General features: G+C 43.7%; 3 protein-coding genes across 3 annotated transcripts in view; 2 read left to right on the forward strand and 1 right to left on the reverse strand.

The window, feature by feature from the left end:
- Positions 1-5684, forward strand: part of KIF3B (kinesin family member 3B) — a 40670-nt gene extending 34986 nt beyond the window's left edge. Inside the window, exons 8-9 of the mRNA XM_079128192.1 lie at positions 526-704; positions 2210-5684. Of these exons, the coding sequence (XP_078984318.1) occupies positions 526-704; positions 2210-2306 (276 nt within the window). The 3' untranslated portion in view covers positions 2307-5684. The remainder of the gene's footprint in view (positions 1-525; positions 705-2209) is intronic.
- NOL4L (nucleolar protein 4 like) overlaps positions 1-22454 on the reverse strand; it is a 384060-nt gene that overhangs the window by 173765 nt on the left and 187841 nt on the right. The gene's annotated exons all lie outside the window — the stretch shown is intronic.
- Positions 16549-22454, forward strand: part of ASXL1 (ASXL transcriptional regulator 1) — a 76693-nt gene continuing 70787 nt past the window's right edge. Inside the window, exon 1 of the mRNA XM_079128126.1 lies at positions 16549-16566. Within this exon, the coding sequence (XP_078984252.1) occupies positions 16564-16566 (3 nt within the window). The 5' untranslated portion in view covers positions 16549-16563. The remainder of the gene's footprint in view (positions 16567-22454) is intronic.

A 22454-nucleotide genomic window follows, 5' to 3' on the forward strand; every position in this document is an offset into this window, starting at 1 on the left:
TGTGATTTGAGCTGCTATAAACATTGATGTGGCTGCGTCACTGTAGTATGCTGATTTTAAGTCCTTTGGGTCGAATGGTGGTTCCATTCCAAGTTTTCTGAGGAATCTCTATAGTGCTTTCCATAGTGGTTGCACCAATTTGCAGTCCCACCAGTGATGTATGAGTGTACCTTTTTCCCCACATCCATGCCAACAACAAATGGATTTTTATTTAGTAATTTTCTCTGATTATTTCCCTTAGGTTATAAGATATTCATTGTTAAAAAAAAAAAAAAAAGAAAGAAAGAAAGACAGGGAAAAAAAAAGAATTAAAAAAATGAAAACACAGAAGAGCATAGAGAAGAATATAAAAATCATCTGCAATCCTACCAGGAAAAAAGTTATAAACTGTATCATTATTGTAGCTAGGCCCTTAGTAAGCTCTGAATGGCAGTTTACAGTCCTGTTTTGGAAGGGGGTCTAGATTGCTTGTACTCTGCGTCTGATTGGAGGCCAACCTAGCCAGTGATGGCTGTGCTTCTGCAGGCAGAAAATATTGTGCTCTTAGAGCTGGACATGCCCAGCCGGACCACCAGAGACTACGAGGGCCCAGCCATTGCCCCCAAGGTCCAGGCCGCATTGGACGCAGCTCTGCAGGATGAAGATGAGATACAGGTGGATGCGTCATCCTTTGAAAGCACTGCAAATAAGAAATCCAAGGCCAGGTGAGTGGCTCTTAGTGACCTGTGTTTGAAAAGAGCACATTTGAACATGAACAGACCAGAATATCTAATCACCCAGTCCCTGCCTGGGAAGGAGCCCGTGCTCTAGTGACACGAGGTCAGCTCTTGAGTTCCATGTGCCATGTAGTTCGTTACAAGGATTCTGTTGATTTTCTGGAAAGATAAATAGTACCTTTAGTCCCATTTTGTTGAGAAAACTGAGACCTAGAAGTTTTGAGAACGCATCCAGGTCCAAGGAAACCCACCAAGTAAGTGGCAGATCCTGAGTTCACATTGGTGTCTGCCTTAGTCCACACCTCTGACTCTGACCCTCTATGCAGGGTCTTATGTGTGAAATAGGAATTCTACCTTATTAAATTCCAGATTTGAAGTTCAAGGAAAACAACTGGGTGGAAAACCAAAATGGAACAAATTCTATGTGCAAACTTCTTCTTCTTTTTTTTTTTTTTTTTTTTTTTTTATGTGTTAACAGGATTTTAATGAGCTAGCTTAGGGGGAGAGGCACACTTCATTGTCTGAGTGCTGATGCAGGATGTGGGTGGAGGGGTGAAGTGACCAATCCTACCCTACCTACTAACTAAGCCCCTTAATGAAACCCATGACAAAAAGAATGACTCAGTATTCCAAGGTGCTGACCTAACCTGGTGGGGTCCCACAGAGACCTTCTCCAACACACTGCCCTGTCCTACCATGGTATGAGCAAGGCCTTAGCTCTAACTTGGTCTTCACACATACACAGGGCGGTTCTTTCCAGAAAGGGAAGCGAGACAGAATTCCAGGATGCATATCAGCAAATCCCTCAAGCCAGGCACCTCAGGCCAGTCCCACTCCTGTCATAACCCCTGCCCTCAAGCCTGGTGGAGTATGCCCCCAGATGTTTCCATTGCAATGCTAGTCTTGGCATCCCAGCAGGAAGGCACTAATCCTATGGGCTGAGGTCAGCACATGTGGATATTGGTTTCTCTCTCAACTCCTGTCTCTTTTCTGTTTTCTTAAAACAGGATCTCACTCTATTGCCCAAGTCATTTGTAAACTCCTGGGCTCAAACCATCCTTGTCAGCTTCCTGAGTGTCTGTGATTATAGGTGCATGCCACCATGCCCGGCTTAATACCTTTTTACCAACTGGGAGAGGATGGTCAACCTTTGAGGTTGTTTTTAGTTGTCACTGGATCTTTATTTTATTTATATACTGAGTATCGAACCCAGTGCCTCACACGTGCTAGACAAGCACTCTACCACTGAGCCACAACCCCCAGCCCCTCAGCCTTTGGTTTTAATTCAGTTCTTCAGACTTGCCAAACGTCAGCATCCCTTCCCTCAGGTTTCACACCTCTGTTGGAAGGCCACATTGGTTGTGCACAGAGGGTGAGATTGGGCTAGCCTAGTAGTTTTATGTTTTTTACTGTACAAAGTATTCTGACTTGCGGACCATTGAGGAGAAGCCACCTTGAAATGTGTAATGTAAACATATGCTTGACTTTTGCAGGCCTAAGAGTGGAAGGAAGTCGGGATCCTCCTCCTCCTCCTCAGGAACCCCTGCGTCTCAGCTTTATCCACAGTCTCGGGGGCTGGTTCCCAAATAAAGCTGGTGCCTCCTCTCCCAGGGCGTGACAACAGCATTGCCTTCTGAGAGAAGAGACAAGCACAAAGCTGCAGAGAGGACTTGAGCCAGACTCAGAGCCATTCCCCCGAGGAGAAGCAATGGCCTCTTTGCAGAGTAACCAACTTAATCTGGTCGAATGTGCTGGTCCTAATCTGGCACTCAGCTCCTCTGGGAAATGTCCTTTAATTAGCATCTCAGAAATGCATGGGTAAGGTAAAGTGCGATAGTCGAAGTGGACAGCAAGAGAATGACCATGACCTTGCTTCACTTCTCCCTCTCCTTCTCTGTGTTCCCCTGCCCTCCCTTCCTTCCCCTCTCCTTTTTTAGCCTGTTCTTCACATTGAGCTCCCTTCTTCTTGAACAATATGGCAGTCAGGGGTCCCCTGAGTGGAACCATGTCTTTGGAGCCTCAGGATAAAATAACAATGAGGTTGAAAAGTGAAAGTCCTAGAACCTGAGTAGGTGCCTGTTCTTGTAGGAAGAAACAAGAAATCTCATTTGGATCCCAGCCCCAGGAGGGCGTGATCAGTGATCGAGCTCCCATGCCCTCCGGAAGAAGCAGAGCCGCCTTTGGGGTCTGCTGAAAGAGGACTTCTCTCCCGTTGTTTGCTCCTGAAGGATTCAGTGTCGGAAGCAATAGAAATAACATTCCCTTTGCCTCCTTGGAGAGTTTAGGGAAACAGCTTCTTTAGAACCTCAAAACCGTGACTATCATGTCAAAGACCTGGATCTGTAGACTGGTGCCATGTCCTTCCACCATGTCACATTATTCTTCATTTGTCACCATCTTTCCCATGCATACATCCTTTGAGCATCTTTCTGTAGGTCCATCTCCACCTCGGGAGCGTGCTCTGCGTGGGCCTGTTTTGTGGGAGAAGGGAGGCTCTTGCCTTCTCTGATGGGACTAGAGTTGGGGAAAGGTGGCACTTTTGGCACTTTAGTGGCACTTTTGAATTCCCCATTTTGTTCCATATTGGCAAAGAAAGAAGAAGAGTAACTAGGCAGACGCAGAGATGGAGTTGTAAGACTCAGCAGTGGCAAGGGAAGACCTACAGAGTAGGCAAAGGGGTCCTGCCTGCCTTCAGCAGAGAATGCACGCAGTCCCAGCACTGTGGCTCCTCCTAGGCAGAGCTCAAGGTGCTGGCGAGGGGCAGCTGTGTGCCTGAACGGCTCAGAGGAGAGTTCAGAATTCCCGTTTGCATAGACTGGTTTGGTTTGTAAGTTTTAGTTCTTCCTATTATTGAGGTTCAGAGTTTTGTTTTATGTTGGTCACTAGATGAATGTTACTCATTTCCCCCCAAGAGCAGCGTGTGTGTGTGGGTGTGAGCACAGTGGTGTCTGAGTGTGACCATATGTGTCGAGGAGAGACAGAGACCAAGGACTTGCCCAGTTTTAGAAATACACTAATGTGCAGTTGTTGCCTTTTGTCTGTGTTAAAGGCCCATTGAATGACTATCCAGGCTAGAAGCACTCCCACGTGGGTGTCTGCGTCCACGAGCCAAGCCTGAGGGGACAGTATGAGTCCCCAGGTCTGCCGCCCTGGCGCATCTTGCTGGCACGGTGCCTCAGGAAGATGGCAACCGAGGTGGGCCTTGAGTTATGTTTTAACTCAGCTGCTCAGTTCCCAGGGCACATTTCTGGATCAGAACCCGTGGGGGTTGGAGGTACCAAGTGCAATGTCTTTGCATTCTGCAAAATGGAGGTCTGTTGTCCGCAGCCTATCTCCTTTTTAGTAACCCTTCTTTCTGAACCCAAGGCCCTGTTGGGCAGTTCCCAGAGCATAATGGACCCTTCCCTCATTTTTCTTGGGATCAATCCCTGCTTCTTTCTTATTTATTAAGAATTAGGTCCTGGTTTGAATAAGAACCAGATGATGGGGTGTGTTATCTGCTGGCATCGCGTGTCTCTCATACCACATTTCCTAAAAGCTATCTGAATTCTGTAGGCTGCAAATATTCATGTAATGAATCTGAGAATTGAAAACTGCGGATAACAGTGTACCTAAATGCTGATGTCTTGAGGTAGTGGTTGTGACGAAGGATGGTTAAGTGACACATAGAAATTTTCCAAGAAGGCAAAAGAAGAAGGCCGGGTTGACAGGCGTGCTTATTAATTAAAACAAACTCGCTCTGTGCTCAGCTGTGTCGTATGGTGGTCTGTGGAAACAAGTGAAAGGACACCCACTTGGAGATGAAGCTGTCCCTTTCCAAGCAGTCTCTGGTGCTTTTCTTCTCTCAGAATAGAGAGGATAAATATTTGAATAAAAGCAGATGGCAAAATGACTTGCCACAAAATATTGCTGCTTTGGGTTCTGAATTGAGCCCAATGTGTAGAGGACATACCAAGTCCACTAAGGGACCAGGTTTTCACATCTGTACATGACGCTAAAATGTTCCAGTACAGCAGAGGGCCTTCATGCCAGCAGCAGCTAGTGAAGTCTGAAAGCAGCTCTTTAACAGGATCTAAGGAGCCCGTCTGGGAGGATGAGTTTGAGACTGTGTACACAACCCTCGCCAGACCCCCTTTTGCTCCGATCAGCAGAATGTATCTAACTTCATTATTTTAAAGTCACACGTCTCCCAGACCCCTGGATTCAGAACCCAAGGCCACAAATCATAGGCATGAAGCACTTTCTTAAGACTGTGACATAACGTTGAATTGTTCCCGTCTATGCCTGCATGCTGCTTGACTTGCACCCACACCTCCATGACCAAGGGCACCAGAGTGTTCTGCAGCTCAGCCATGGGCTGCTCTCTGCTTTTTCCGTCTGACTCTTGTAAGTCCTCCTTCACTGAATGTAGACTTGTTGCCAAGTTTCTGAGAAGTGTCGATCCCCTGTTAACTGAGATATCAGTGCTGCCTCACATTTCCCACTTGTAGTCGAGGCTTACTGTGAGTAACACCTTGGACCATCCGAATACCATCAGCGGACAAAACTGGGGCTATTAACGAACTCTAAAAGCCATACTGAAAATGCTCAGAGGGTACTAGATGAGAATAGTGGGCCTGGCAATTGTCTGTCATGCAGGGCTTTGTCCTGTACTGTTCATAAATCTGGCCCCTCTCTCCCTGCCCTTGTTTCTTGAATGAAATGCTTTTGAGGTTATTTATGAAAGGAGTGATCCTGGGCAGGCAGGAGGCGGTGGACTTTATGGCTCCTTGGAGTTACTGTGGATCTTGACCTTCTCTTTGGCTACCTTTAGACAAAGAATATGCCAATACTTGGGGCTCTGAGTTTTACAATTGATATTTATTTGTATCATCTCTTTGTCTAGGAATGTAAAAGTGATTCTAAACTAAGATGTGTAATAAAAATCAATCAGATTTATTGTACCTACAAAAGTTGTCTTCGTTAATTACTTAATGCTTTTGAAAATGACACCTGAGTATCTGATATGCTGCCGTTTTCTTTAAATGTTTTACTTGTTCTCATTAAAGGACAGTAGCAGTGGAAAATGAAGGTTGAGTTGCAATGCTGGCATTTTAAAATACAGCAAAAAGGGAAAGGGACATAACATGAAGAGGGACAGGGCTGGGGTTGTGGCTCCGTGGTGCTCGTTCAGCATGCCTGCAGCCGTGGCTTCCTCCTCTGCACCACAAAAACAAAAAACACACCAAAAAACCCACCTTAGGTCTGGACCACAGGTATGAAATTTATTTTAACCTTGTGTTTTGCTTTTTAAACTCCTTTAAATTTATTAGACATTATAATTTAAAACATATCTGTGCTTGGGAGGCAGGTCCTGGGGATTGAACCCAAGACCCTTAACCACTGAGCCACATTCCCAGCCCTTTTTATTTTTTATTTAGAGACAGGGTCTTGCTAAGTTACTCAGATCCTCACTAAGTTGCAGAGGCTGGACTCGAACTTGCGATTCCCCTGCCTCAGCCTCCCGAGTCACTGGGATCATAGCCATACACCACCATGTCTGGTTTCCATGTCTTTATTTTAGCACAAAAATATTTTATGTTTTCCATCAGGGAAAAAAAAAGAATTAACAAAAATGGGCCACATGTCAGCTTATGGTTTCTCATACTCCTTGGTCTACTGGGGTATCCCCTAGGGTAACAAAGTAGGAGCACTGATTCTGGAATTTGAATCCTGGCATTGCCAGTACACGCTAGCTCTGTGCCTGTAAGGGATTTAATTTACCCCTCTGTACCTTGGAGTCCTTATCTGTCAAATGGGGAGATAATTCACAGTGGCAAGGCCACTGTGAGGATTAGCAGTCCATTTAAAGCAACAAGCACGGCGTGCGCACTAGAGCAGGCATTAAACAGTGTGGTTGGTGCTGTGACAAGGCCCTTTGTTGAGAAGATCCCTTGAAGAGTTTGTATCGCAAGAAACTGGAGGTCAGTGTTGGGAATGTCATCTTTAGAAAACCCTAAAGAAGAGCAGCTAACCAATTAACAAATAAATATTGAGTATGTACTACCTGCCAAGCCATTCTAGGCACTGGGCGTATAGATGTAATACCAACACAGTTCCTGCCTGCACGGAGCTGCACTTAATTTAAGGGGGAAGAATGAGGAGTAAATGTTAACTAAAGGCACATACATAGGTAAGAATGAATTGTAATAAATTCCATGAAATCATATAGGATATTATAAGAGAATAGTGGGGACCTAATTTAATTAATTTATTTAGGGTACTGGGGATTTAACCCAGGGGCAGTTTATCACTGAGTCATGTCCTAATCCCTTTTTATTTTGAGACAGGTTCTCAATGAGTTGCTTAGGGCCTTGCAAAGTTCCTGAGGCTGGCCTCAAACTTGTGATCCTCCCTGCCTTAGCCTCCCAAGCCACTGGGATTACAGGCATGTGCCACTGCACCTAGTGGGAACCTCATTTAGAGAGCATAGGTTAAAAAAGGCTTTCTGAAGATGGTGCGCTCCAGAGGATGGAGGTTAGCTAGGTGCTCTCAGAGGAGAGGAGGGAAAGGAATTTGTGAAGAAATGGGGAACAGCATTTTTTAAAGTCCTCATAGAACAGAGAAGTAGAATTTCACAAAGTGTCTGCAGTCTTTTTTTTTTTTTTGACAGTGCTGGGGATTGACCCCACAGCCTCATATGTACTAGGTGAACACTACCACTGAACTGTACCTCCAGTCCCCTCCAGGCCTTTTTTACCCTCACAGAGGGAAGTATGGAGAACGACTGTAGAAGAGATTACAGTATAAGACTTAAAAAAAAAAAAAGAAAGAAATTTAAAGAACACAAAGAAGGCAGTGCCCTGTGAGACTTAGGCAAACATTTCTAAATTATGTTTCTTCATAAGATGTCCTTCAACCATGTGTAATGTCCCTTTATCCTCCCCACTTCTGTCCAGAAAGAATTAAAAACCATAGCCTGAGATGGGCGTAGTGGCACATACCTGTAATCCCAGCAACTTGGGAGGCTGAGGCAGGAGGATCACAAGTTCAAGGCCAGCCTCAGCAACTTAGCCAGGCCCTAAGCAACTCCTGTTTCAAAATAAAACATAAAAAAGGTTGTGGATGTGGCTCAGAGATAAAGCATGCCTGGATTCAATCCCCAGTAACAACAACATAGCTTGGCTTTGCCTAGGTCATTATTAGTTTAGAATAGCTTAGAATCCATTAGTCAGAAAGCAAGAGTTCAAAGGGTGATTTAAAGAATTAAGTGTTCTTGGGCTGGGATTGTGGCTCAGTGATAGAGTACTTGCCTAGCACGTGTGATAAACTGGGTTCAGTTCTCAGCTCCACATTAAAAAATAAGATAAAGATATTGTGTCCATCTATAGCTAAATAAAATAAAAAGAATTATATGTTCTTGAAAATGTCAAACTCTCTGAGTTAGGCCAGGGACTAATTCATCAGCTTATAAATTCCTGCCCACTCAATTTTGTTCTCATTTTCTGGATTATTATTGAAAAAAAACTGAGAAGTTAGTAAATCTTGGAAACTATTTTTGAACTTCAAACTGATAATTTAATCTTGGGGCTCTGGATTTTGGCAGGCCCTCTTAGACTGGAGTTGCCATCTGATTATAAAGTCTTACTCTGAGAACCTGGTTTCCAAGGACCCTGTGATGGTCACATCTGCTAACCGAGTTGTCACTGGCATTTGTGAAGCACATAACCATAGCTCTTACAACTGCTCCTGTCACTAGTCTTGTGGTTAACAGGTCCCTAGGTGCTTCAGTTAGGTGGGCCAACAGGGACTTGCTGTTGGGGTGGGGAGTGGCCAAGGGAGAGGCCACTGACTGCATCTGGCGACCATGAAGCCCATCATGCACCAGGGGTCTTGCTCTCACTAGAGACAGGGACAGGAGTAGAATGTGTGGCCCTTGTGAGGAGAAGAAAGACAGAAACAAAGGGCAATGAATCAGGACCCTTGGTACCTCAGAGAAGCCCCCCGCCTCCTCACTGCTCTTCCAGGCCTTCAAGGTTGGGCCACACAGACTTCCACTGGGTTCCTGGCCAGCACCTTCACGTGCACAGTGCCCTCTACCTGAAACACTTCTGCTTGACTGACTATCTCCTACTGGTGCCTGTGAGGTACCAGTTTAAGGTCACCCCCTCAGAGAACCCTTCCCTGTTCACTGTTCTGGTTTCTCCCCCTTCTCCACCTGGCTGTATGGTCTCTCATCAGACCTTGTTTCCTTTTTAGCCCTTTCCCCAGCTTGCAATTATATATTTCTCTGCCAAGCTCCCTGAGGGCATGATCTATTGTCTTCTGGAAGCCTGGCATTTAGATGAGTGGGATGGTTGGCTGGGTGCTGACCGCTAGGGCTCAGAACAGTGTCCATCAGGAGAAGGAGCCCCAAGCCTGTAGAGGTGGAGGAAAGCTTGGCTGAGGAGGGAAGAGTGTGTAGGATCAAGGGGACATGAACAAGGTGTCAGGGAGCCTGTGAGTCCTGGAGTGCAGAATGGAGAACAGAGCTGACTTCGTGGCACTTGCTGTAGATAGAAGGACAGCTCTTGAAGGCTTTTTTTGTGTGGGGGGGAGGGGGAGGCACAGTCCTCTCTGCACCCCAGCATGTTCTCCTAAGCCAGCCTTGGTTGCTCTTATTTCCCTTTGAGATAACAGAAAGCAATTTCCCTAAGTGTCTGCTTAAAGTCCACCTGCTGTTCACACAGGCTTTCTCGGCTTACTTGGCAGATTCTGTTCTGCCAGGAGCTTTCTCTGGCACAGCTCACCATCTGAGGAATTCCGTGTGGCACTTCGGCTTGACTCCAAGGTCTCAGCTCCCTAGGAATGAGGCCCAGACGTGTTCAGGGCAGTGGGCTGGAAGGTGGTCGCTTTGCTGCTTTGGGGAGCAGAGAAATTAAATGTCTTCTATTGGTTCTGAAATATATCTTCCTTGTCTAGGCAAACAAAAGATTTCCATATGCTGTTCATATGTGTCGTGGGCTACATCAGGGACCCTGCCTCTCCCAAGCTCCTGTTCTGATAAGAATTATCACCATTCACAAATTAGAGAATTCAAGGTGAGCAGTGGCACTGATATAACAGAGGGGGCCCAGATTTTGGTAAAGTCCATGTTAAATGCAGTGATCAGCCTTTTGCTAGATTATCCCAGGGGCAGTAAGAGAAGCCAGGTTTTGGCATCAGATTATGAGGCTTTTTTTTTTTTTTTTAATACTAGGGATTGAACCCAGGGGTGCTCTACCAATGAACTGTACCCCCAGCCCTTTTTTATTTTTTATGTTGAGACATGGTCTAAGTTGCTTAGGGCTTTGCAATGTTGCTGAGACTGGCCTTGAACTTGTGAACCTCCTGCCTCAGCCTCCCAAGTTACTGGGAATACAAGCGCGTGGCACGTGTATTCATTTTTTGAGCATCTACTGCAGTGTCCATTGTTATAGGTCCTAGGGAAACAGGAGAAGCCCTGTTCCAAGGGATGTCACATCTAGTGGTGGAGTCAGATCATTAACAAAGTCTTAAGTGCTGTGCCAGGTGGTCAGAGTGCTCTAGAGAAAAACAAGTCAGGTCAGGGGTTAGAGAGTGCCATGCTGGAGAGGGGCTAGGTTAGCCTGGGAGGTCAGGGAGGGCATATCCGGAGCAGAGGCCTGAGTGACATGAGGGAGCAAGCCCTGCCAACATCTAGTGCCTGGAGGAGATGCGAAGGCCTGAGGCGGGAGAGCAGGGGCAGCCAAGGGCTGTGTGGGTGGTGAGCCTGCAGCGGGCCAAAGCCGAGCTGTCGGGAAACTGTATTTTTCAGCCACTGAAGAATGTTGAGCAGAAGAGGGAAATGATCTGGCAGGAGTCTTTACATGGATCCTCTGGCTGGTCTGTGGAGACAGACCATGGGGAGCAAGGTGGGAACCAGAAGTGCCCTAGTTCAGTTGCAAGAGGGTGACTTGGACCAGGATGTGGGGGAGAGAGGTGTTTGCTGGTAATCAGAGGTGAGAGGTGAGAGAAAAAAGGAAACAATGGTTCCAAGACTTTTGATTTGAAGCTTATTGAAATTCCATTTCTGTCATTTCCTTCCATGTGGCCTCCCCTTGAAAACAAAAACAAAACAAAACAAATAAAAACAGGCTTGGGGTGTGGCTGAGTGGTATAGCACTTGCCTAGCATGAGGCCCAGGGGTCAGTCTCCAGTAATCACAAAACAAAAATGAACCCCACATAGCTTTATTGAGATACAACTTACTTACACAATGCACCCATTTAAAGTGTTCATTCCAGTGTTTTGGAGTCTATTCACAGTTTTGCAACTATAACCACCACCAATTTAAATATTTTCATCAAACTAAAAAGCAGCCATTAGCAGCCACTCCCCACTTCCTCTCAAGCCTGTAGCACTAGGCAACTGCTACTCTTTCAGTCTCTTCTACTTCTGGCTATTTTGGGCCATCTCAGAAACCTTGTTTTCTCATGTGTAACTTCACAAGTGATGGTAAGGTTCCCCCTGCCCCAGTACTGGGAATGAACCCAGGGGAGCTTAACGGCTAAGCCACATCCCCAGTCCTTTTTATTTTTTTATTTTGAGACAGGGTCTCACTAAGTTGCTTAGGGCCTCACTGATTTGCTGAGGCTGGTTTTGAACTTGCAATCCTCCTGCCTTAGCCTCCCAAGCTGCTGGGATTAAGGTGTGCCCACTGCACCCAGCTCGATGGTGTGGTTTTAAGAGAATAACATGAATAAAAAACCCAAGAGCGAGTGGAACAGGCCAAGCAGTAGACATGTTCCAAAAATATCATCTTCCTACTGCTCTGACCCTTGGCTTGCCATTCTAGAACAGGACAGCTACCATATGAGTAAGGTGGCATGGTGATGATGAAGGGCGTGGGGCCTCAACCCAGACTGCTGGGCTGTGAATTCTAAACCCACCATTTACTAGCTTTGCCACTTGGGAAATGTTTAACCTCCCTGGGGCCTCAGATCCCTCAATGGTCAAAAACAGATCATAGCAAATGCATCCTGTTGCTGTGAGTCAAAACGTGCGCAGTGCTGGGCATGGCACCTGCCGTGTGGTGGGGGCTCAGGGTTGGTAACTGGAGCGGTGGCATGCTCATCATCAATTAAGGAGTGCTGCGGGCAGGCGCCGGCTCTGCTTCAGGGCCAGGGTGGCTATTTCCGAATCCAAGCAGTTGCAAAGGCAATGAAGAGACCACTGACCTATTTTTAGTCATGACTGTACCTTTTGTTGCATCTGCACCTTTGGGAAAAATCGCCTGTCTTCCCAAGTCTCAAATTACATTCTGTAAAATAGGGGTAAAAATCATTCTCCTGGGGCTCTGTGAAGAATTTAGCGACCTATTTATTTATTTATTTTATTAAAATTTTTTTAGGCAGGGTCTCGCCATGTTGGTCTTGGCTGGTCCCAAATGCCTGGGCTCAAGTGATCTCCTCTTGTCTCAGCCTTCCAAGTAGCAGGACTATAGAGCCACAAGTCCAGTTTACTGTTATCCTTTGTGGTTCTGGGGTTTGAACCGGGGGGTGCTTTACCACTGAGCTACATTCCCATTCCTCGCCTTTTTGTGGTACTGGGAATTGAACCTCTGAGCTGCATCCCCAGCCTTTTCTATTTTTTATTCTGAAATAGGGTCTTGCTAAGTTATCCAGGCTGGCCCCCAATTTAAAGCTTTCTCCTTCAGTCTCCTGATTTGCTGGGATTATAGGCATGGGTCACCATGACCACCTAGTTTATTATAACTTTTTTTCCTGAAAAAATTTTTTTAAAGATTATATTTTTTAAATGGGAAAAAGAACACATGAAACATACTGCATGCTAAGCATGGGAGTACTAGACTTTGTCAGAGACCTATTTAGCACCTACTGTGTGCAAGGTGCTGTTCTGAACACGACAGATTTAGAAACCCTTGCCCTCCTGGAGCTTGGGTGGAGCTACCGGAGAAAGAAAGTAAACAATATGTATGGCAGTCATATTACACAGAAGATACATAGGGCCTGGAGGTGTAGCTCAGTGCACGCAAAAGCCCCTAGACTCTATCCCGAGCACCACCCAAAACTACACAGGACATACATAAAAAAGAACCTGTGAGAAAAGTATGATTGGCACCTGGTGCGCTCCCCTTAGGTGGGAGCAGTTAGGATTTTTATGTGAAGGTTTTATATGAAGCTGAATGGCACTGCACAGAGGTAGGTCTCAAGGTGACCATGCTGGCCTGTTGTCTTCCCTTAAGGTCTACCTCATCTTGGCTCAATTAAATTGCACTTGACCTCCAAGACCCTTTCCTGTTGCCTGGTTGACATCTTTAACTCTTGCGGTGTGGAGTTGTCATTTCTCCTCCTTTTATGGATGCTCTTTTGCACCAGGCATTCTGCTGAGTGTAGGGCTGCTGAGCTGCACAGTGCAGGAAGAGTCTGGCCAGGAGGGCATAAGGAGGGTCCCAAGATTCTCACGGCCAGGCTCAGGAGGGCTAGACGGCGCAGGTGTCTGGCTACTTGGTTTTATTTTGCCAGAGGAGATCATGAAAGGCTTCTGAGGTGGGTGATAAAGTTGGGAGATAAACTAAGACTTCACAACATGCTTATTTAAATATGATACAATAAAAGTAAACATCTACATTATGGTTGAAGGCATAATCTATGTGTAAGCACTGTAATCAGACCAAAAAGCTGTAGGAATGTAGAGGAGCAGAGTTGAGGGAAAATGTCTCAAGGTGAAGAGAGGATGCTACCAGGTCATCAGGAGGTTTGGGAGCCATATAAATCTGGGTGAGAGTTTAACTAGCTGCAGCAAGCTCCTGTGCGTGTGTGGGCAAGTTAATATCAATCCTGCAGAGCTGCAGGATTAAAAACAGCCATCAAGTGCCTGACACTAACTAGGCACATAATAGGAGGTATGTATTATTCAATATTAATAGTGATATTATTAGTAGCAGTGCAGCATTATGGAAAGAACCTGTGTCCAAATCCTGATTCATCCAGCTGGGCGTAGTAGCACATGCCCATAATCCCAGTGATTCAAGAGGCTGAGGTAGGAGAATTCCAAGTTTAGAGCCAGCCTCAGCAACTTAGTGAGACCCTGTCTGAGAACTGGGGATGTAGCTCAGTGGTAAAATGCCCCTAGATTCAGTCCCCAGTACCAAAACAAAACAACACCCCATTCAAATAACCAAAACCCAAATACTGATAAATCCAAAGTTGTTTAATCTTTCTAAGTCTTGGGTTGTCTCACTTGTAAAATAATGAATAATATCCTTGCTTGTATTAGGTAGGTAAAAATGTGATACTATAGAATTTCTATGCTATAGGGTAGGTGTTCAGTTAAATGCTATTTTAAAATAACAATGCAAGGCCCTGTGCTCTGGAGGCCAAGGCAGGAGGATTGCAAATTCAAAGCCAGCCTCAGCAAAAATGAGGCACTAAGCAACTCAGTGAGACCCTGTCTCTAAACAAAATACAAAAAAGTGCTTGGGATGTGGCTTAGTGGTCAAATGCCCCTGGTTCTATCCCTGGTACCAAAAAACAAAACAAAAATAAAAAACAACACAGTGAGCTTTATTGACTATTCTTCTTATAAAATTATATATTTCAATGGTAAAAATTCAAATAATGCAGAAGTAATTACAAATCACTTGAAATTCCACTTCCCAGAGTTGGTGACAATTTTTTAGGGATCTCTGTGCATACCCTTTTAATTCGACCTTCATAACGCATAGGGGGCATAGATCGGTGATAGGAGTAGGATCATGCTTAGTATGATCCTACTAAGCTATATCTACTTAATATATACAGATTTATATTATTAATGGTTGTCTAATATTCTATTGTATTGTACCAGAAATTATTTAACACTCTTGATAGTCATTGAGGCCATTTCCAGATTTTTACTATTTTGTACAATTCTGTTTTAGCAACTTTGGATAGAAGATAATTATTCATTTGTTTAATTTCTTCCCTGGGATAAATCTCTAAGTGATTTATTACATCAAAGAGTTTCCTATTATAATTTTCTTGTGTCAGTCAGATCTGTGTTCAAATCCCAATAACCAGAGCAAGAATAATTCTTTTACATATTGCCCAACTACCTTCTAAAACAACTCTATGAATTTGCACACTCAAGAACAGTGTGTAAATGGTGCCCATTTCCCTGTATCCCTGCTGAAACTAAATTCTGCCAATCATTTTATCCTTCACCAGTCTCATCTATTGAAAAATGGTGTATGAACTTTGTTTTAATCTGTAGTTCCAAGCTTACTAATGAGGGTCTTTTCAAGTGCTTATTTCTATTTGTATCTCTTCTTTTGACCATTTGAGGTGTTTCTTCCTTTTTTTTTTTTTTTTTTTTTTTTTTTTGGTGGTGCTGGCGATTGAACCCAGGGCTTTATGCTTGCAAGGCAACCCCTCTACCAACTGAGCTATATCCCCAAACTTAACCCTTTGTTATTTGTGGCAAATATTTCCCGTCCTTTTATTGTCTATCTTTAATATTATGTATGGCATATTGTTGCCATATGAGAATTTTAATTTTACATAGACAAATTTATTGATTTACTGATTTTGTATGTGTGTGTGGTTGAACCCAGGGGCACTCTACTACCGACCTACATCCTCAACCATTTATCTTTTGGTACCAGGGACTGAACCCCAAGGCATTTAACAACTGAGCCATTTTATTTTTTATTTTAAAATAAGAGTCAAAGTTGCTTAGGATCTCACTAATTGCCAAGGCTGGCTATGCATCTGCGATCTGCCTGCTTCAGCCTCCCAAGCTGCTGGGATCACAGGTGTGCACCACCACACCTGGCTCCTTTTTCTTTTCTTTTTTTGTTTTGTTTATTTGTGGTGTTGGGGATTGAACCCAGGGCCTTGTGCATGCAAGTCAAGCACTCTTCCAACTGAGCTATATCCTCAGTCCTCCTTTTTCATTTTCGAGACAGGGTCTCTTTAAGTTGAGGAGGTTGACTTTGAACTAATGATCCTCCTGCCTCAGCCTCCCCAGTCACTGGATTACAGGCATGAGCTACCACACCCAGCTACTTGATTTTTTTTTAAAAACTTTTCATATCATGCCTAGGAAGACTTCAGATTCCATGATTATAAAAACGTTCACTTTTGGGGCTGGGGTTGTGGCTCAGTGGTAGAGCGCTTGCCTAGCATGTGTGAGACACTGGGTTCCATTCTCAGCACCACATATAAATAAATAAGTAAATAAATAAATAAATAAATAAATAAATAAATAAAATAAAGACCCATCAACAACTTAAAAACATTAAAAAAAAAAAGTTCACTTTTTTCTTTCAACACTTTATTGTTTCTTTTATCACATGTAAATCTTTAATCTAGGTGGATTTAGAGTTAATGAAGGAGGTGGAGTTCCAGCTTAATTTTTTTCCAAATGGCTGATCTATGATGAGTCCTGTTTTGCTGACTTTCACCTTTTCTCTACTAGTTTGAAATGTCACTTGGAATGACAGGTGACACTTTATACCAGTCCCTATACACCACCTGGCTCTATCTCTGTATTGTGTTCAGTTTAATAGGTCTGTCTGTTCTTTGTCAAAATCACAGTGTTTTAGTCTTTGTAGCTATCTAGTGCATTTTCATATTTGGTGGAACCCCAGCTCACTGATCTTCAAACTTCTCCTAGCAGTAGAGCAAAGTGTAAACTCACAGAGCTTGGGATCAGTCAGTCTGAGCTTTAATCCCAGTTTGGCCATCTACTGTGGGACCTTGAGCAAGTTAGTTCTCTCTTGGAACCTCTGCTTCCTTATCTGCACAATGTTACTAATACTATTTATCTCACCGTGTGTTTGTGAAGATGAGATGTGGCATAGCAAGTCCTCAGAGGGACCTGGCACATGGTAAGTCGTCTGTAAATGTATTTTTGTTATGAAAATGATGCATCTGTTTCTCCAGTTTTTTACAATCATATTGGCAATAGAATCTCAGTGCAATCTTCATTAGGATGATATTAACTTGTTAGGCAAATTTTGAGATCATTAAGATTCACATGCTATAGGACCTCCCCATCTAAGGCAAGCTCTGTTTCCATTGGTATAGAACTTTATGCTCCTTGGTAGAGTTTTATAGTTTTCTTCATATAAGACCTGCATATTTCGTTAACTTTATTTCCAGATGGTATAATTTTTAATTGATTTTCTGAATCAACAGGATTATTAGTAGTACAAAAGAAAGTGATTAAAAAAAAATTGATACTAGGGATTGAACCCAGGGGCACTTAACCACTGAGCCACATCCCCAATCCTTTTTAACATTTTATTTAGAGACAGGGTCTCACTGAGTTGCTTAGGGCCTCACTGAGTTGCTGAGGATGGCTTTGAACTTGCCATCCTCCTGCCTCTGCCTCCTGAGCTAATGGGACTACAAGGGTGTGCCACTGCCCAGCAAGAAAGTTATTAATTCTTGAGCATTTATTTTGTTCTTAAGTTAACTATAACCATTAAGTTATAGTTATAACTATAACAATAACAGGGAAATAATTTATCCCCTAACTCATGTCAGTCTGGAGACATTCTCTCTGCTGTAAAGCACTGCAGGCTTTTCTCTGTAAGGGCTCTACTGTATCGGCTTGCCATTACTTGTAATCCATCCATGTAATGCAGGAATTGTGTCTAATTGGGCTGAAAGTCCCCAGGGCTCAGCACAGGGCTCAGATCCCAGTAGGAGGTTATCGGTGCCAATGAAAGAAGGTGTTCCATGCTGTTTTTCTGCTGTTTTCTAAGATAGAGAAGTCCCTCTGCTACAAGGACGGAGGCAGGACAGCAACTAAACCAGCAGTCTCTGACCTCAGCTGGCTGACAGTCTACTTTGGGCGGACACTACATTCATCATCAGTGTCAAGAGTGAATTGTTTCTCCTCATTCATTATATTCTGAATTGGACTGTGAAGGGCTTAGTGGGCTAGGACGTCAGAGAAAACCCTGCTGAAGAAATGGCATTCCAGGAGGCACCACGGGTGACCCTGAAATCTCATCTTGCTTACCCTCCCCCACTGCAGACTGGCCTACTTGAATGAATCCATTTAGCAAATGCTGATGAACACCTGTTCTGTATCAGGCCCTGGGCTGCTGTGTCTGGGGCCACAGAGTTGGGTAAAAGCCAACAAGTTGGAGCTCTGTTAACTCTTGAGTTATTACAGAAGGTAGTCAAGATTTCTTGGCTTGGAACCCACCCAGCCCACAAATCTGGTTTTATCTTCTGCTTCTGCCCCACAGGATTATTGGCCTCACCCACCTGAGTACACCTGCACTTTCACACATGTTAAAACTACCCATCACACTCTGTATTGCTTCTACCCAGAATTCCCTGAGCTGCTCATCTTTCCTTGTGTCTCTCAAGACCCAGTTAAAGTTATCACCTCCTGGTGAAATCTACCCTTTCGGTGTTTGTTGCTGCTTCCTTGTCCAAAAGGACTTATGATTAGAGGTCTTAATCATGTGGACAGTTTTATCATCTTTATCATCTCATTAGACCAGGGGTCCTCAGAGTTGGTGCCTTTGACTTTTTTCTTTGGTGGGAACTAACACACAATGGTTCCCTTCGGAATGGCAATTAAAATGGGGCTGGAGAAATGCTACCTGTAGGATTGAAGTGTAGAATATAGAAGAAAAAGGAAGGATGAGAATTCTTAACAGAACAGCAGTTCTGTCCTTGGGCTCCAAAGAGGCGAGGTTGCACGGTGGCAGTGTGTGTGAGAGTAAGCAGATGGTTGGGTCAGAAACCTGGCTCTGTAGTTTAGGAAGCTCCAGGAAGGGACAAGTGGTTCTATTTACTTTTTGAGGTAGTGGGGATGGAACCCAGGGATTTGTGCATGCTGGGCAAGTACCCTCTCACCACCCCCAGTAGTGAAAAAGTGGTTTTATTTCTCTGGGTCTCAGAGAAAAAGGGAGCATTGCAACTACTCTTATTATTTTTACTACAAATGTGCTTCAGAGGGGCTGGGAACACCCTGGACCACTCTACAGAATTTTGTATAAATTGGTTTAAGTAGTTTTGTGATTTTTTTTTTTTGAAAGAAGGTCCATTATTTTTAAAATATTTCACACAAGATAATCACTGAGAAGGGGAGGTACTATGTATGTCCTTATTAGTTATGAGGTGGTGTGTAACCAGTTACCTCAAAACTCAGTGAGTTTGAAAGCAATTTATGATCTCAGCTTCTGTGGGTCTAGAATCCAGATTGATCGGGTGATTGTGGCTCAGCGCCTTTCATGAGGTTGCAGTCAGTACTGCTGGCTAAGGCTCAACTCATCTACCTTGTCTGGGACCTGAGTCGATGAAGCTCTCCAGGAGGCTGCTTGAGTGTCCTCGTCACATGGTGGCTGGCTTCCCTCTGAGGGTGTTGATCCCAAGAACAAGGCAGAGCAGCAAATGTCTTTTCTGCCCTAGCCCCAGAAGCCACACGGTCACTTCCATTCTAACCTACTGGTTACACAGTCCAGCACTGTTCAGAGTGGAAGGGGACTAAAAGGGACATGAATGCTAGAAGCGGGGAATCACTGGGAGCCATTTTGGAGGCTGGCTACCACAGGGTCTCAAAAAGAATCTGGAATGAGGGGCTTTGGATTTAAATGTTGACTGAGGCAACCACTATTATGTGACCTTGGAACTGTTCCTTCGCTTTGCTGGCACTCCCTGTTAACTCACTCACCTCACAAGGTGGTTGTGATATTGAAGAGTGAAGGTCTGTGAGAAGCCATTTCTACAGCCCTCAGCTTCACATTTAGACACTATCAATCATTAAAGAGGTGGGAGAAAAGCCATTTGGGGTGGGGTATAAGTTAATGCTTCAATTATGAAAACTGGAAGTGAAATAATTCACCCACCTCATTACCTCAGCGCTGCCACGTTGTCACTGTTGCTAAAAGCACTTTAAAGGCTCTTTTCCTTCTTTAGGGGGGAAGAATAGAGGAAATGACTTAAATTGAGAATGGAAGGATCTGTGGTAGATTTTAGTACATCTCTCTGGGATTAAGAGCTTAAACATTGGGATGGGTCCTCAGTGAAGTCATGAAATTTCTACCTGAAAACCTTAAAGTATCAGGCAGAGAGCTGTCATTTACCATGATTTGTGGTAAGGACTAGCTCATCAGCTCATTTCAGGCCATTCTAAGGGGTCCAACAAAATCTTTTTAAGCAAAATGAAAGGAGGAATTTATTTTTAGATTATATTATTATTTTACTATGCAAAAATTGAACCCAGGGCCTTGAGCATGCTTGGCAAGTGCTGTACCACTAGGTAACACTTTTTGAGACAGGGTCTTGCTAAGTTGCTGAGGCTAGTCTTAAATTTGTGATCCTCCTTCATCAGCTTCCTGAGTAGCTGAGATTACAGTGGAGTCCACTGTGCCTGGCTGAAAGGAGGAATTCATTATTAAAGATGTTGTCCCACTGTCGACCTACATTGCATTGAAAATTTTATTTTTCCATCATAAAAAGTACAATATACTCATTCTAGATTTGAATAGAGATAAATGTAAATAAAAAATATTACTCATATCTGCTACCTTAATTTCAATGCTTTGTAACTAAAATGAAAAAAAAAATTGTTTTTAATTTTAAAAATTGTAGTACTTTGGAGGAAAAAATACCTAAAATCACCCATAGTCTTACAAAACAAAGATAATCACTATTAACATTTTGTTGACCTGGGAGACTGAAAAACAACAGAATTGTATTTATTTTTTGGTACTGGGGATTGAACCCAGGGGCACTTAACCACTGAGCTATATCTCAGTCCTTTTTATTTTGGGATAGGGTCTCACAAGTTGCTTAGGGCCTCTCTAACTTGGTGAGGTTGGCTTTGAACCTGCAATCCTTCTGCCTCAGCCTCCTGAGTTGTTGGAATTACAGGCATGTGCCACCACACTGGCAAAAGCAGAATTTAAATGATGGTGAATGGTAGGTGAGCTGAGTTAGGGCCACCTGTCACATGGGCAGATTCTGTGACTTAACAAGAACAATGAGGTCATAAAGTAACTACCCCTGGTCATTTTTACAAGTTGTTTAGATCTGTTTGGGTGAAATCCTATCATATTCTTTCCCAATTCTGCCTGATCAGATTCTACATGCTGTCAAGGGCTCATTCAATGGGAAAATATTCCTTATGGATTTTCTGAAATGAGATAGGGCCATTCATTCAACAGTCTGGATGTTTATCATGTGTCAAAGTCCAACTTTGGGAATAGGATGATGAACCCAAGCAGATGCTAGCATGAGCATGGTCATAAACCAAAGGTCAGAAAGAAATGTGGGAGGGATCAGAGGAACTACACATTTGCTGATCATCTTCTTGGAAGTTGAGCAAATGTGGTATCATTTATTTATTTATTTGGTACTGGGACTTGAACCCAGAGTTGCTTTACCACCGAGCTACATTTCCAGTCCTCTTTCTATTTTTATTGAGACAGGGTCTTGCTAAGTTGCTGAGGTGGGCCTCAAACTGTTATCCTCCTGCCTCAGCCTCCCAAGTTGCTGGGAGTATGTGCCACAGTGCCTGGCAATCTCATTTATTTTTTTATTATTTTCCTTAAGAGAGTCTTGCTATGTTGCCTTAGTCTTAAACTCCTGGGTTCAAGGGATTCTCCTGCCTCAGCCTCCCAAGTAGCCGGGAGTCTCTTGGCTCATTCTTTGAACCTACTATATACCCTACTGCCCAAATGATATTATTGAATCAGTGAGAGTCTTCATAACTTGCTCAAAACCATACACAGCTAGAAAAAGACAGCACAGATGTTCAAACCCAGGCCTGCCAGATTCCACAGCCAGTGGTAACACACTGTCTCATAGTGTCCTTTTGGGGATTCCTCAGTGTCTGCTGGTGGTGTGTTTGTTACTCAGATTCCTGAATGTGTATGCTTTGCTTGTAAGTCTGAAAATAGTGACTCATCCCCAAACTGGGCAGGGTTGAACATCAGTCCTGTTTATCTTACACTGCCCATGGCACCTGTGTTGACTTCTGAAGATAATCTGTATTAAAAGCACTGTGACAAAAAAGGAAAAACACACACCAAAAATGTGTGTTTGGTGCTTCTGGCAAGAAAATGAACTCATGAGTCTCATTAACTTAAAAAAAAATCATAACTACTTACATTTTATTGACTAAAGATAACTTTTCAACACATATCTTGTACTGTCCTCTGAACATATTCTTTTCATGTTTAATTATGATGGTGTTGTTAGTTTCTATTTTATTTCGCAAGGGCACAGACCTTGAAATATTCACATCTCTATTCCCCCGTGGCCTGACCCAACTGTGAGAGCCGGGCAGTGTTTGCTAAAAGAAATGAAGGAGTTTCCACAATGCCTGTGTTAGCTTCTTTTGTAGCTATAAGAAGTCACCACAGATTTGGTGGCTTAAAACAACATTCATTTATGCTCACTTCCTGTGAGCCAGAAGTCTAGATGTAGCAAGGTTCCACTGGTTGTCTGCTTCAAGTCTGAGGCTGAAATGAAGTGTGTATAGACAGTCCTTTCGGGAGCCTCTGCTTCCAGGCTTATTCAGGTTGTCAGAGTTCAGTTCCATGAGGTTGTACCTATGACTGAGGTCCTTCATTCCTTGCTGGTTGTTGGTAGGGCTGCTTCTTAGCTTCTAGAGGCTGCTTACTTTCCTGGCTTAGAGCTACCTTCAAAGCCAGCAACAGTGAGTTGAATTCCTCTCAAACTTTATTTTTTTATATTTTAGTTGTGGACAGAATTGATTCCTTCATTTTTAATTTATTCTTATGTG

The sequence above is a fragment of the Sciurus vulgaris genome, assembly GCF_902686455.1.
Source record: "Sciurus vulgaris genome assembly, chromosome: 2".
Classification (NCBI taxonomy): Eukaryota; Metazoa; Chordata; class Mammalia; order Rodentia; family Sciuridae; genus Sciurus; species Sciurus vulgaris.